Source organism: Fistularia commersonii, chromosome 33, assembly GCF_037954325.1.
Source record: "Fistularia commersonii isolate RoL2024-O1a breed Wild chromosome 33, RoL_Fcom_v1.0, whole genome shotgun sequence".
NCBI classification, from domain to species: Eukaryota; Metazoa; Chordata; class Actinopteri; order Syngnathiformes; family Fistulariidae; genus Fistularia; species Fistularia commersonii.
In genome coordinates, this window is record NC_141316.1 from 691,012 (window position 1) to 705,381 (window position 14,370).

The 14,370-nt window shown below is 43.1% G+C and overlaps 1 protein-coding gene across 8 annotated transcripts in view; it reads right to left on the reverse strand.

Annotated features, from left to right (window-relative positions):
* The window catches only part of exoc6 (exocyst complex component 6), a 69,663-nt gene extending 55,507 nt beyond the window's left edge, over positions 1-14,156 (reverse strand). For 5 of the 8 annotated variants that reach the window (XM_086140496.1, XM_086140492.1, XM_086140490.1 and 2 more), the window contains exon 1: positions 14,010-14,156. In XM_086140496.1, coding sequence (XP_085996622.1) covers positions 14,010-14,149 — 140 coding nt within the window. In that variant the 5' untranslated portion in view covers positions 14,150-14,156. Of the gene's footprint in view, positions 1-13,142; positions 13,255-14,009 lie in introns of those variants that run through there. The other 3 variants (XM_086140495.1, XM_086140494.1, XM_086140498.1) reach the window with 1 other exon arrangement.
* Between the last annotated feature and the right edge of the window lie 214 nt (positions 14,157-14,370).

Here is a 14,370-nt window from a genome sequence, read left to right on the forward strand (position 1 = left end):
CAGACAGCATAGGATGGTGGTTTGTAGGATAAATCTGGTGACAAGGAAGATGAAGAGGACAAAGGCAAAGCTGAAAAGGGAGGAGTGTTGCATGGTTTTCAGGGAGGAGTTCAGAAAGGGTCTGGGTGGTCAGGGTGAGCTTCCAGATGATTGGACAACTTCAGCTAGTGTTATCAGGGAGACAGCTAGAAGAGTACTTGGTGTTTCATCTGGAAGGAAATAGATAAGGAGACTTGATGGTGGAATGAGGAAGTGCAGGAGTATATACAGAGAAAGCGGTTAGCAAAGAAGAAGTGGGATACTGAGAGGACTGAAGAGAACAGAGAGGAGTTCAGGGAGATGCTGCGAAAGGTAAAGATAGGTAAAGATAGGTAGCAAAGGCAAAACAAAGGGCGTACCATGAATTGGCAAGGAGGGTGAGAATGATCTATACAGGTTGGTGAAACAGAGAGATAAAGATGGAAAGGATGTACAACAGGTCCGGGTGATTAAGGACAGAGAGGGAAATGTATTGACAGATGCTAGACGAGTGATGGGAAGATGGAAAGAGTACTTTGAAGAGCTGATGAATGTGGAAAATGAAAGAGAGGCGGTAGAAGAGGGGACTATTGTAGACAACAAAGTAGCACAAATTAGTAAAAGTGAAGTGAGGAAGGCATTGAAGAGGATGAAGAGTGGAAAAGCAGTCCTGATGATATACCTGTGGAGGTGTGGAAGTGTCTAGGAGAGGCAGCGGTAGATTTTCTGACTAAATTATTCAACAGGATCTTAGAGAGTGAGAAGATGCCTGAAGAATGGAGATAAAGTGTGATGGTGCCTATTTTTAAGAATAAAGGGGATGTGCAGAATTGTGGTAACTATAGAGGGATAAAGTTGATGAGCCATACAATGAAGTTATGGGAAAGAGTAGTGGAAACTAGACTGAGAGCAGAAGTCAGCATTTGTGAACAGCAGTATGGCATCATACCTAGGAAGAGTGCTACAGATGCAGTATTTGCGTTGAGAATGCTAATAGAAAAGCACAGAGAAGGTCAGAGGGAGTTGCATTGCCTTTTTATAGACCTAGACAAAGCATATGACAGGGTGCCAAGAGAGGAGCTCTGGTATTGTATGAGGAAGTCTGGAGTGGCAGAGAAGTATGTTAGACAGGTGCAGAACATGTATGCACCAGTATGCACCAGCTGTGAGACACTGGTACAGTGTGCTGTAGGGGTAACAGAGAAGTTCAAGGTGGAAGTGGGACTCCATCAGGGATCAGCTCTGAGCCCCTTCTTGTTCCCAATGGTGATCAACAGGCTGACAGATGAGGTTAGACAGGAATCCCCATGGACCATGATGTTTGCAGATGACATTGTGATCTGTAGTGAGAGCAGACAACAGGTAGAGGAAATCTAGAGAGGTGGAGGTATGCTCTGGAAAGGAGAGGAATGAAAGTTAGTCGCAGCAAGACAGAATATATGTGTGTGAATGAGGGGAACTTGGGTGGAACGGTGAGGCTACAGGGAGTGGAAACCCCTGTAGCTGGAGGATTTCACGTACTTAGGGTCAACAGTCCAGAGCAACGGAGAGTGTGGAAAAGAGGTGAAGAGTTTCTCCTCACCTTAGTGTATCTTTTCCTAAATTCTCTACTTCTATTTTTCTATTTACTTCTTCTTGCTTTAGTAACAATTTAGTTAATTGAATTTCCCAAAAGAAGAGATGTCGCTCCATTCGCTATTTCTTGTTTTCGCGGTGCTTGGAGCACTTTTTTCGAGCCACATCCCTGGCGGAGCAGCGCAACAGCTCCATTGTTTACACCTGGGATCAGCCGATGGAGCTGAGATGCAGCGGGGGGATGGGGTAGAGGCACGAAATCCCTAATGAGCTACGGAAGAAATACACGGGCTGCAGAGCGGGGAGGAGACGGTGGCTGAGGAAGAGGAGATACAGACCGTATATCCCCTCCATTGTGATGGGAAACGTTAGATCGCTGAGCAACAAGTTGGAGGAGTTAACAGCACTCACACGGAGCAACGGTGTGTTTCGTGAGACCTCGGTGTTGTGCTTCACAGAGACTTGGCTAAACAGCAACATACCGGACTCTGTGGTGTGTTTACCGGGCTTTCAGTTGGTGAGAGGGGACTGGAGTTTGCAGGGGCAAGAAGAAAGGAGGAGGTGTCGCACATCACGGTGAAGGAGCGTGTGTGCAGCCCGGACATCGAACTGTTGGCAGGGAGTCTCCGGCCGTACTATCTGCCCAGAGAGTTTTCCCACACCATCATCATAACGGTTTTTATCCCACCGTCTGCCGTCGCACCATGGGCTAATGACGTCATCAGCTCAACGGTCGCAAGACTCCAGACTCAGCACCCCAGTGCCTTCATAGCCATCTCTGAAGGTGGGCAGAGAAGATGACAGGCTGGCGTGGTTGAAATCCCCAAACAGTTTGTGGACTGCAGGACTAGAGACAATAAAACCCTGGACCTGCTGTATGCGAATGCCAAGGACGCATACAGCTGCACAGCTCTCCCTGCTCTGGGCAGGACAGACCACAACCTGGTCCATTTAAAGCCTCGCTATGTTCCTGAAGTCCAGCGGCAACCTGTGATCACCAGAACTGTCCGAAGGTGGTCTCAGGAGGCAGAACTGACTCTTCAGGGATGCTTTGAGACGACTGACTGGGATGTGCTCTGCGAAGATCATGGAGAGGACATTGAAAAACTTTCTGACTGCATTACAGACTGCATTACCGACTGCATTACAATGTGAACTTCTGCACGGACAACATCATCCCCACCAAAACGGTGCATTGTTTCACAAATAACAAACCCTTGGTGACTTAGGACATTACGGCCACGCTGAACAGGAAGAAGGCGGCATTCAGGAGCGGAGATAAAGAGGAGCTGAAGACGGTACAGACTGAGCTGAGGGAGAAGATTGCAGAGGGCAAGGACAGTTATAGGAGAAAGCTGGAGAGCAAACTCCAGCAGAACAACATGAGGGAGGTGTGGAGTGGGTTGAAAACCATCACTGGCCATGGAAAACAAGGAAGCCAGATGACGGTAGGAGACCTGCATGAGGCCAACGAACTAAACCTGTTTTTCAACAGATTTGATGAAGAAGCCTCTGCCCACCCTCCCCCCAGCTCCGCTCAGGACTTTCCTCCCCCTGTGCCCTCACCCCTCACCTCTAAGACTTTCCCCCTCCCCCATGCACCTATTCTGCTTCCCTGTACGATGTCTCGTCAACACCTCAGCCCTCCCGGCCCCCACTGGGACCCTCTCCACCCCCTCCTGTCACCTTCACCGCTGAGGAGGTGAGAAGAGAGTTCAGTCGCCTTCATCCCAGGAAAGCCCCTGGCCTTGATGGACTTAGCCCCAGAGTGCTGAAAGGATGTGCCTCTCAGCTGTGAGGGATCTTCACATACCTCTTTAACCTGAGCCTGATCCAGATGGTTGTCCCTGACTGGTGGAAAACCTCATGTCTGGTCCCAGTGCCCAAGAAAAAGCATCCCAGCACACACAGCAACTACAAACCAGTGGCCCTGACATCACACGTCATGAAGTCGCTGGATAAGCTCGTCCTGAGGCAACTTTGTACTGTTGTTGGACCTTCACTGGACCCCCTGCAGTTCGCATACCAGCCCCGGATAGGAATGAAAGACGCCATCATCTTTCTGCTGCACAGAGTCTAAACCCACCTTGAGGAGGCAGGAAGCATTGTGAGAGTCATGTTCTTTGACTTTTCCAGTGCTTTCAACACCATTCGACCTGCACTGCTGAACAGGAAGCTTCTGGATATGCAGGTGGATGCTCCACTCGCGGCCTGGATCAACAACTACCTCACAGGTCAGCCGCAGTACGTGAGGCTGGGGAACATCACGTCGGACACCATTGTGAGCAGCACAGGGGTGCCACAGGGGACGGTCCTGTCTCCTTTCCTGTTTACGCTCTACACCTCAGACTTCAGGTTCTCCTCGCAGTCCTGCCACCTGCAGAAATTCTCAGATGACTCTGCCATCGTGGGCTGCATCAACGGAGGCCAGGAGCAGGAGTACAGGAGCGTGGTGGACAAGTTTGTGGAGTGGTGTGGACTGAACCACCTGCAGCTCAATGTGTCTAAGACAAAGGAGCTCGTGGTGGATTTCAGGAAACAAAGGACCCACCTGAACCCAGTCACCAACAGGGGTACAGAAGTGGACATTGTGGACACCTACAAATACCTGGGTGTCCACTTGGACAATAAACTGGACTGGACCTTGAACACCAATGCCATCTTCAGGAAGGGTCAGAGCCACCTGTTCTTCCTCAGGAGGCTCAGATCTTTAAACGTCTGCAGGACCATGCTGCAGATGTTTTACCACTCGGTGGTGTCCGGTGTCATCTTCTATGCTATTGTGTGCTGGGGCAAGAAGGCTCAAGACAGCTGACACCAACAGACTCAACAAGCTCATCAGGAGAGCTGGGTCTGTCCTGGGAGTGGAGCTGGAGTCTGTTGTGCTGGGGTCAGGTAGGAGGATGCTGAGGAAGCTTCTCAGCATCATGGACAACGTCCATCACCCCCTGCATGCCACACTGACATCCTGTCGGAGCTCTTTCAGTCGTAGATTGATACCACCAAGGAGCTCCACTGAACGCCACAGGAGGTCTTTCCTACCTGAGGCTATCAGACTTTTTAATTCCTCTTCCCTCAGCCGCAGGGCATCTTCAAATCTTGTAGTTAAGACCTTAAAACACTTGATAGCCTTAACCTTGACAATTTAAATTTTATTGTATTTCTTATTCTCCCTCCTTCCTACTATTATCTATTATTGTTATGTTTTTGCTTGAAACTCTGGCACAACAATTTCTTCTGGATAAATAAAGTTGTTCTCATCTCATCTCATCTCATCTGATCTCAAGAGACAGGTCCAAGCAGGTTGGAATGGGTGGAGAAAAGTGTCAGGGATACTTTGTGATAGAAGACTTTCACCCAGAATAAAAGGAAAGGTGTACAAGACAGTGGTGTGACCAGCGATGATGTATGGACTAGAAACTGTTACAATGACCAAAAGACAGCAGGCAGAACTAGAGGTTGCAGAGATGAGGATGTTGAGGTTCTCTTTGGGAGTGACCAGGATGGATAGGATCAGGAATGAGTCTATCAGAGGAACACCACATGTTAGATGTTTTGGAGAGAAGGTCAGAGGAGCCAGACTGAGATGGTTCGGTCACGTACAGAGGAGGGATAGAGAATATATTGGTAGACGGATGCTGGAATTGGAGCTGCCAGGCAAAAGGTCTCGAGGAAGACCAAAGAGAAGATTTATGGACGTAGTGAGAGAGGATATGAAGGTAGTTGGTGTGAGAGAGGAGGATACAGAGAATAGAGTTAGATGGAGAAAGTTGACTCACTGTGGCGACCCCTGACGGGAAAAGCCGAAAGAAGAAGAAGAAGAAGAAGAAGAAGAAGAAGATGAAATTGATATGTGTTAATCCGGATAACACTCCTGCCCATGCAGGGATTTTTCCACTCAACCCTCCCTGGCATCCGACATTAGACTGCCCAAGCCAATTGTCCCACAACCCCACTGGGGAATTCAAACAATGTATATACACACTTGAGGGTCCGCTGAACTGAACATTTCGGTTCAATTCCCAGCTCCTACTAGTGTGTCAAAGTGTTGTTGAGCAAGACACTGAACCCATAACTGCTCCCCTGGCACTGGTTAACAGCAGCCTCCTGCTCATAGTTTATCCATGATGGGTTAATTGCAGAGATAAATTATTATTGTTATTAAACTCAATGACCTACTGGAAAAAGGTCTCATCACCAAACTGGAACACAAATTCATGAAGATTGACTTCTCGGTTATTCCAGTATTTTATACATTACTAAAAATCCACAAAGAATTCACAGACAAATTATTGTACATAATTTGTCACAGACAAATTATTGTAGCCATTGGCTCACTCACCAAAAAATATTGCTTTTGTGGATTATTTCCTGCAACCTCTGGTCACTCTACCCTCATACATAGGGGATACAATGGATTTCAATAAAATCATCAAATCCATCAAGCATACTGACAACAGTGACAATGGATATTGAATGCCTGTATACAATTGTTCCCTTTGATGGCATCCTGGCCAAAAAATATTTCCTAGATAGGAGATCAACTCCTAATCCTAGCACAGAGATCATTTTAGATCTCATACAATAAATACATGCCAAGAATTATTTTTTGTATGGCATTGGCTTTTTCCTTACAGACCTCCAAAGTGGCCATGGGATCCAGGATGACACCTAGCTTTGCCTCACTGTAATTGGGATGTTTTGAACACCATGTTATCTTTAATCTGAGGAATCCATTCCTACCCTTTATCAATCACTGGAGGTGGTATCTAGATGACATTTTCTATCTGGACGGATTCATTCGCACTACTAAATGATTTTCATAAATTTATCAATTCTAAGGACCGACATCTTCAATTCACAATACAGTTGGACACCAAACAGACGCACTTCTTGGATGTCATAGTTAACAAGGAAATGGATGGTCAGAGAACAGATCTATACTGCAAAAACCCACATACCTAAAAAAGAACCTCCCTATCTCCCAATTCCATAGGATTAGATGCATCTGTAGCTCAGACAAGGACTATGAAAAATGAACAGTGGACTTCAAAAAAAATTCCCTAATGGGGGGCTTCACATGACAATGCGGCTTCACATGTTTCCTCAGTGTCTCAGGATGAAAGCCTTTCCACCACCAGAGGTCAGGAATCCATGAGGGGAATGGTGTATGCCAGGGGTGTCAAAGTCAAATACACGGAGGGCCAAAAAAACAAATTTGTTACAAGCCGAGGGCCGGACAGTGTTTATTGAAATATATTGAACTGACTGAACATAGCCTATTGAACCAAGAACTAAATATATAAATGAAATTGCATGCATTATAAACTGAAAATGCAATATCGTGCTGCTCTATGATCACATCAATTACTGCTTTCAAATAGTAAAATGAGAAAATAAAAACAAATACATTGTATCAGTTGTATTCTTTCTGATGGCTCCGATCTGCAATCAGTCCATTAACTGAAAAATAAATGTAAATAAATAAAATACCATTAATTAAAATACAAAAATCTATGGCACACAGACAAAACAATACTTTCTTCAAAGAAAAATCACATGTCTTGTAGAGAAAAATGTAAAAATTTAACTCAATTAAAAATTAAAAATTAAAAATACGTTCATGCTCTGTGATGATCACTTGTCTGAGGCTGAGCCTGATACTTGGTGGTGTCTCATCTTTTGTACAAGTTCATCAATGTTCAGGGTCAGGCTTTGAGATGAGGAAATCCTCAGGATTGAGTGAAGGTGGTTATCATGAAGATGGCTCCTGTGCGATATTTTGTTTAGCTTCATCAAAGAGAACAGTTGTTCACACAGGCATGTGCTGCAAAAACATAGAGAGCGTCTGAGCAGCTTGGATGCGCAGCTGAGGCATTATGTCGGGGATGAAACATGCAAACTCAGCAGCACCCACTCTGTCATGTTTTTCCTTCTGTGTGTCATTGCACTGGAGCTCAATCAACTCCATTTGTAGGTTTGGTGGTGCGCTTTCCACGTCAACTGCAAAAGGATTGCCGAGCAGTGCAAACCTGCTTTTTTGGGCCTCAGAGTCAGCAAATCGGTGTCGGGAGTCGGCTGCAAGTATGTTGATTATATCGGCAAACTGTGCACCCAGGAATGCAGCGGTAAAGAGTTTCTCTTCCATGGTCTGGCAGCTGGGAAGTGGCTCAAGTTTTCTATCCGCATCTGCAGCCAAACTTTCTCCACATAAAAGACACACAGGTTTGCCTTTTACATGTACTCTGCCTCCCACCTGCCTTGAAATCCCCTGTTTTCAGCATCCACCTTTCGTTTAGCCATTTTTGGGGAGGAGGTAGCTGAAATTTGACATCTACTCTGACTGCTAATAAAGAATGAAACCAAAGGCCACTCGCTGCGCTGCAGTGAGTTCAAGCGGTACCGTTGCATTGTGGGGAATGTAGTATTGGCGTGGCCGAAACACCAGCAGGTGGCTGCGGCCTGCGGCCGTTTCTAATAATAATCCAATTTCATTCCAGGGTCCAGAGATAATTTGTTCACGCGCCGGCCCGCAGGCCTTGACTTTGACATATGTGGTGTATATATTTGGTGAATAACAAAAGTTCATCTCAACTTTGTTATATACCCTTTGTTGACAAAGACAGGGGTCAAACGTTTTCTGTAAGTCTTCACAAGGTTTTCACACACTGTTGCTGGTATTTTGGCCCATTCCTCCATGCAGATCTCTAGAGCAGTGGTGTCTTGGAGCTGTCACTGGGTAACACAGACTTTCAACTCCCCTCAAAGATTTTTTTATGTGGTTGAAATCTGGAGACTGGCTAGGACACCCCAGGACCTTGAAATACTTCTTAGGAAGCCACTCCCGTTGTTTTGACCCCAATGGGTGGGATCTTGCATGGAGCCCCAGATCGAGGGAGATTATCAGTGGTCTTGTATGTCTTCCATTTTCTAATAATTGCTCCCACAGTTGATTTCTTCACACCAAGCTGCTTACCAATTGCAGATTCAGTCTTCCCAGCCTGGTGCAGGTCTACAATTTTGTGTCTAGTGCCCTTTCACAGCTCTTTGGTCTTGGCCATAGTAGAGTTTGGAGTGTGACAGTTTGAGGTTGTGGGCAGGTGTCTTTTATACTGATAACTAGCTCAAACAGTTGCCATTAATACAGGTAATGTGTGGAGGACAGAGGAGCCTCTTAATAAAGAAGCTACAGGTCTGTGAGAGCCAGAAATCTTGACCAAATACTTATTTTACAGGGGAGTTTACCAATTAATTAATTAAAAATCCTAAAATGCGATTTCCTGGATTCTATCCCCCATTCTGTCTCTCATTATTGAAGTGTACCTATGATGGAAATTAAATTCCTCTCTCCTCTTTTTAATTGAGAGAACTTGTACAATTGATGGCTGACCTAATACTTTTCTGCACCACTTTATGTCTATTTGTTGTCCATCTGAGGTTGTCCATATCATGTCTTTTGTCTGTATTGTGAAATACAGACATAAATTCACATACGTGAAAATGTATCTGCTTCCCGGGTCTGGTCTCAAAAAATGGTGAAGATAATGTTATAAGGTTACAAGGACATGATACTGTATATCTAACAAGAGGCACAAAAAAGGAAGGAATCAATCATAAAATAATTCCCTTTAAAAAATTCCACCGCAATAACATGTTTGTTAAGTGTCTGATGAAGACCATATGTTTGCTGGAAATGTCATGCAAGAATAAATACTTTGTACTAAAAGTAAAATGAATTGTCTTCATTTATGTAGCACTTTTGGTATACAGATATTTTTTTTTTCACACAGCTATTCAGACATTCTGTAAACACCACTGATTAAACAGCTATGTATTTTAGAAAATATAAGCATTAATTAGCAATTTGATAAGCATTCAATCTAAAGCTTTATGGCATTATATTAACACATTATGGTTTCAGGTTACTAAATTTTCAATCTCAATTTGAAAACATTTGCAAGTTCCATGACCTTCACTCCACATCCATTTGGGCTAACTTGTGTAATAGCACTATCTAGTGGCACCCTCCATTTATATGATGGATTGATATGTGTCACCACAGTAAATCATCAAACTCCATCTACCCCTATCCTCTTCCTCCTCCTCCCTCAAATCAACTAACTCCATGTCCTCTTTCACTTCAACATTAATCTTCTCTTTTGTTTTCTTCAAGACCTCCTGTCTAGCAGTTCTAACCACAGTATTCTTCTAACCAAATATTCTCTATCCCTCCTCTGTACATGTCCAAACCATCTTAGTCAGGCCTCTCTGACTTCATCTCCAAAAGCTGTGGTACCCTTTGATGGATTCTTTCCTGAGTCCTCATTCCTATCCATTCTTGTCCCTCCCAAGAAGAATACTTGTCTTACAAAATAGATAGATGGTCAGCCGGGATGGGCATCCGGCGTGAAACTTTTGCCAAAACCATACCATTTCAGGCACTTGGGGTAAACAATCCAGACTAACGGAGACTGTGGAAAAGAGGTGAAAAGACAGGAGAAAAGTGTCAGGGGTACTATGCGATAGAAGACCGAATCAGCCAGAATGAAAGGAAAGGTGTACAGGCAACAGCGGTGAGATCAGCGATGCTGTATGGGCCTAGAAACAGTTACAATGACGAAAAGACAGAAGGCAGAGTTAAGAGTCGCAGCTATAGAGAGTCTGGATTCTCTGACTTTCTCTCCAAAACATCTAACATGTGCAATAATGTAATCTGATAAAATTACTACAATAATGTAAATAAACATTAAAAAGGATAAAACATTTTTTTTTAATCTTTGCCATGCGTACTATGTGGGTTTCTGTGCTACTACTTGTAAATGTCACACGCAATGTTTTTTAAGGTAAAAGTCATCATAAAATTGGTAAAAAGTGTGGAATATTATTGTTAGTTTTCGCTCTACTTTTAATTATGGTTCCCCTGCTCTAACTCTGTTATACTTCCTGGCTAATTCATGTTCCTATATAGGCTCAGTAGTGAAACAATTAGAATAATTTAATCGCTATGATGAAGATTATGATGAGTTAATCAAGCTATCTGTAGGATTGTCCAGCAGGTGCCTAGAACTGGCCATTGAGGAACAACATGAGAACAACATGAGATATATATGTTTGGGCTAGGTTCCTTTGGTTGATATCAACAAACAACTTCATGTATGGAACTTCCTGAGAATGAGAATTTACATATTTCTACATGGGATTTGAGGGACCAGCAAGGAGCGAGATTCAAGGAGCTAGGCGTGGCGCAAGAAACAGAGCGAGATGTGAGAGTGGAGGTGAGAGGCAAAATGAGAGGAGAGTGAGGGAAAAGAGGGTTCCCTCAGTATAAGACTGTTCCTCAAACGTGTCAGTCCAGCCAAAGGGCTGCAGAGGAACAAGCTGCATTTTACTTTTACTTAGTTTTTCTTTTTTCATTTATTTTTTTAACCAATAAATTCTGCTTGTTACAAATGGGCTCTGAGAGAAATCCAGTCTGTACAAGAAGTTATTTAGTGAGTTTATGCTCACACAAAAGAAAACATAATGCAAACCGGAGATGAATTCCCAAGTAGACGGCACCAAATTACAGAACTTTGGTGCCCAGAATGGATCCTCAGGGGAAGAATTATACAACTCACACTGGCAACTGATATGTGGACCAGCCATGCCACAGATGCGTGTCTTGGAGTGTCCTGCCATTTCATCACCAAACCCTGGCAAAAGAAGACTTTAAGCCTTGCCACCATGCCTCTGGATGAAAGACATGCTGTTTCAAACATCAAGGCTTAGATAGAGGTTCATGCCTTCCAAAATAAAAGCAGTAGTAGATGACAACGGTTCAAATATAATGGCAGCAATGCAAATGCTGGAAGAGAAACACAGTTGGGTCTTTGTCCCATCAAAAAACCCGTAGGTGTAACAAGCTTGGTTCAACACTTCAAGAAAAGTAACTTGTCAATACATAACTGAAGTTAACACAGTACACTACACATGGTCAACACAAGCTTATCCAGGATGTCAGTACAAGTTGCAACAGTATATATTGCATGATTCCAGGAACAGCACTGGCCAGTCACTGCAAAGCTGTCTGAATCAGAAGTAACATTACTTTTTATTTATAGGCTGATCAGTGGGTACTACTTGATGACTTGGTGCAGGGGTTGCAGCGAATCACCCTGCAACCTATCACCCTTTGGGACCCCTCTGTCAACAGAGGGAGTTATTTTACTTCCTGGGCACTGTTATAACCCTGAAATGGGAGCTAATCAAAAAAGCACAGCCAATGATGTGCTCCCTGCAACAACTGAAGAACTTCAACCAGCCGAGAAGATGATGGCACACTTCTAAGACAGCCATCATCAAATCCATCCCCAACTCCATCATGAACCAGCATGCTGCTCTTACTGCTGAGTACAAGGGTAGACTGACTATGGCATGTCATCGGCTTTGCTGAGAGGGTGATCAGTTAAAAATCTGTGATCTTTGCAGACCCTGTGCAACAAAAGGTTCATTAATATATTCATTTTTGTATATTATTGTTCATTTGGTCCTTACCTTTACTTTAATTCCTGATATTATGTCTATTGTGCACAGACAGGTCACAGAAAAAATAGTTGTGAGTGAAAACCTATCCAGCAATAAAAATGCTACTGATTCTGTGATAGATAGATAGATAGATAGATAGATAGATAGATAGATAGATAGATAGATAGATAGATAGATAGATAGATAGATAGATAGATAGATATAGATAAGAGAGCGCGAGCGAGAGAGAGAGAGAGAGAGAGAGAGAGAGAGTAAATAAAAGTGCACACAAAATAATATATGTATGAGACCTAAAGGCTGCATTTTTCAATACTTAGATTTGTTGTTAAAATGATACATCAGATAAAAGAAAAAATATTTACTGTCTAATGCAGGGAGACTAGATGCTGTGAGATATTGACAGGTGTGTGGAGTGACGACAGGTGTGTAAAATATCAAGTTAATGTAACAGGTTATAGCCTAGATAATCTAGTATCACTGATAAAATTACACATCAGCACCGTAAATCGATTTGTTGTTGTGGGCTCTTTGGCAACGGAAGCAAAACCAGGCAGCTGGGAAGTTACAGCTATAAAATATAAACACGGAGGTCAATAGTGTGTTAATATCTGCCAAATTATTATACGGAATGACTAAAATCGTTAGCTAAAAGCAAAGGCTCAATGACAACAAGACATGAAGCCCAACAGCCACACCCACAAATGATGTTTACACTTTTGACAGGTCATCAGCATCCCGTCATTGCGAAAAACCCACAAATTTAATTGAAGGTGCAGGTTTTTTCGATGTGCAGCTTCATGCAGTAACAGATCGGCCATTGTTCGCCGAGTGGCTCACAAGCCAACCAGGTGCAAAATTAATTTCAAATCTGCTGAGCCTCTTGGCTTAATTGTTAACATTAGCCTGCCTATTGCTAAGGTAGCTAACTAGCCAAATGAACAAAAGGTCTGAGAATGTTAGGAGTGGCAACCAAAAACACAGATATTAAATTTTCAAATGGCTTCCTACGACGTTAAAATTCTTACCGAAGAGTAGGACCAACACAAGCCGTGTCGGTGCTCTCTATTTCCTGTAAAATCCGCTCGTGCTCCGTTATACACTCCAGGCTTTCACTCTCCGCCATGATTGTTATGTGGAAATTATGTGTGTCTGTCACTGCGGCTGCGGTGCAGTACAGGTAGGTGTTATATATGGCCTACGGGGGGCGCTCTGCAGCTACAATACAGGGATGGCAGCTCCTACAAAGGCTCCAGGCATCAGGATTTATCATAATTGCTGTTGGTGGCCTAATCGATGATTTTGAGTTGAATATCAAAATCGACCTCAGTTGGAAATCTGTGTGTTACGTTGAATAAGAATAAGAATACGATTTATAGAACATTCCCCATCGAAGTGCTGTAAAAGTGAGAAGGATTAAGAGAAGGACACTAATAAGAAAGACACACACTCACTTATTCTGCCTTTCACATTTAAATCCAAATGTGATTATGTAAATGAAATAGTAAAATAAGATGGAGATTAGACTGGACCAATGGAATTATTATGATATAGTCACATCTTTTTAAAAAAAGAAGAATACAATGCTTCTTATTCTCACATCAGCTTTATTTGCAGTTCATTTTACTGCAGCATCTACTGCCAGAGCTAATTGGGAACTTTGATGGGTTTACGCTTGCTTTGTTTGCAATAATTCAACAATGCTTACCTCCAGTATTTATGCTTAACTTAAGAATTTGTTTTTATTTCCCTTAAAGGCGGTCCTTTGATTTTGTATTTGATTTTGTATTTTAAGTACTATAGATACAGTACTTAAAATGTAGATTTTAGGTCTCCTCTCTATTGAAGATATGGTGATAAAGAGCTATTGAAATCAAACATTTTTTAGACTTTACCTGAGTGTAGTTCCCAGTGGCAGGTCCATGGATTCTAGTTCTGCCAATATATTTTCAAAATTCTTCTCCTCTTGTTCGTTGTCTTCTTCACTCTGACTGGGCAGGTCAGGTAGAGCGGCATGGACCCTCTTGCTGGCCATATCTTCTTTGAAGCTTTAAGAGAAGTGTATGAGAAACTACAATTCTGTCTCTGTTTAATGTGATTTCCAGGGTACTTGCTGTGGTCAGCAGAAAAAGAGGGAGCAACAGGAAAATGTGACCTCGTGATTCATTGAACTTTGACACGAATAAAGTTGACTTGTTGAAAAAAAAGATTGAATGAGAGCTTTGTTTTTAAAGCTAAGGATGGTACTCGTACTTT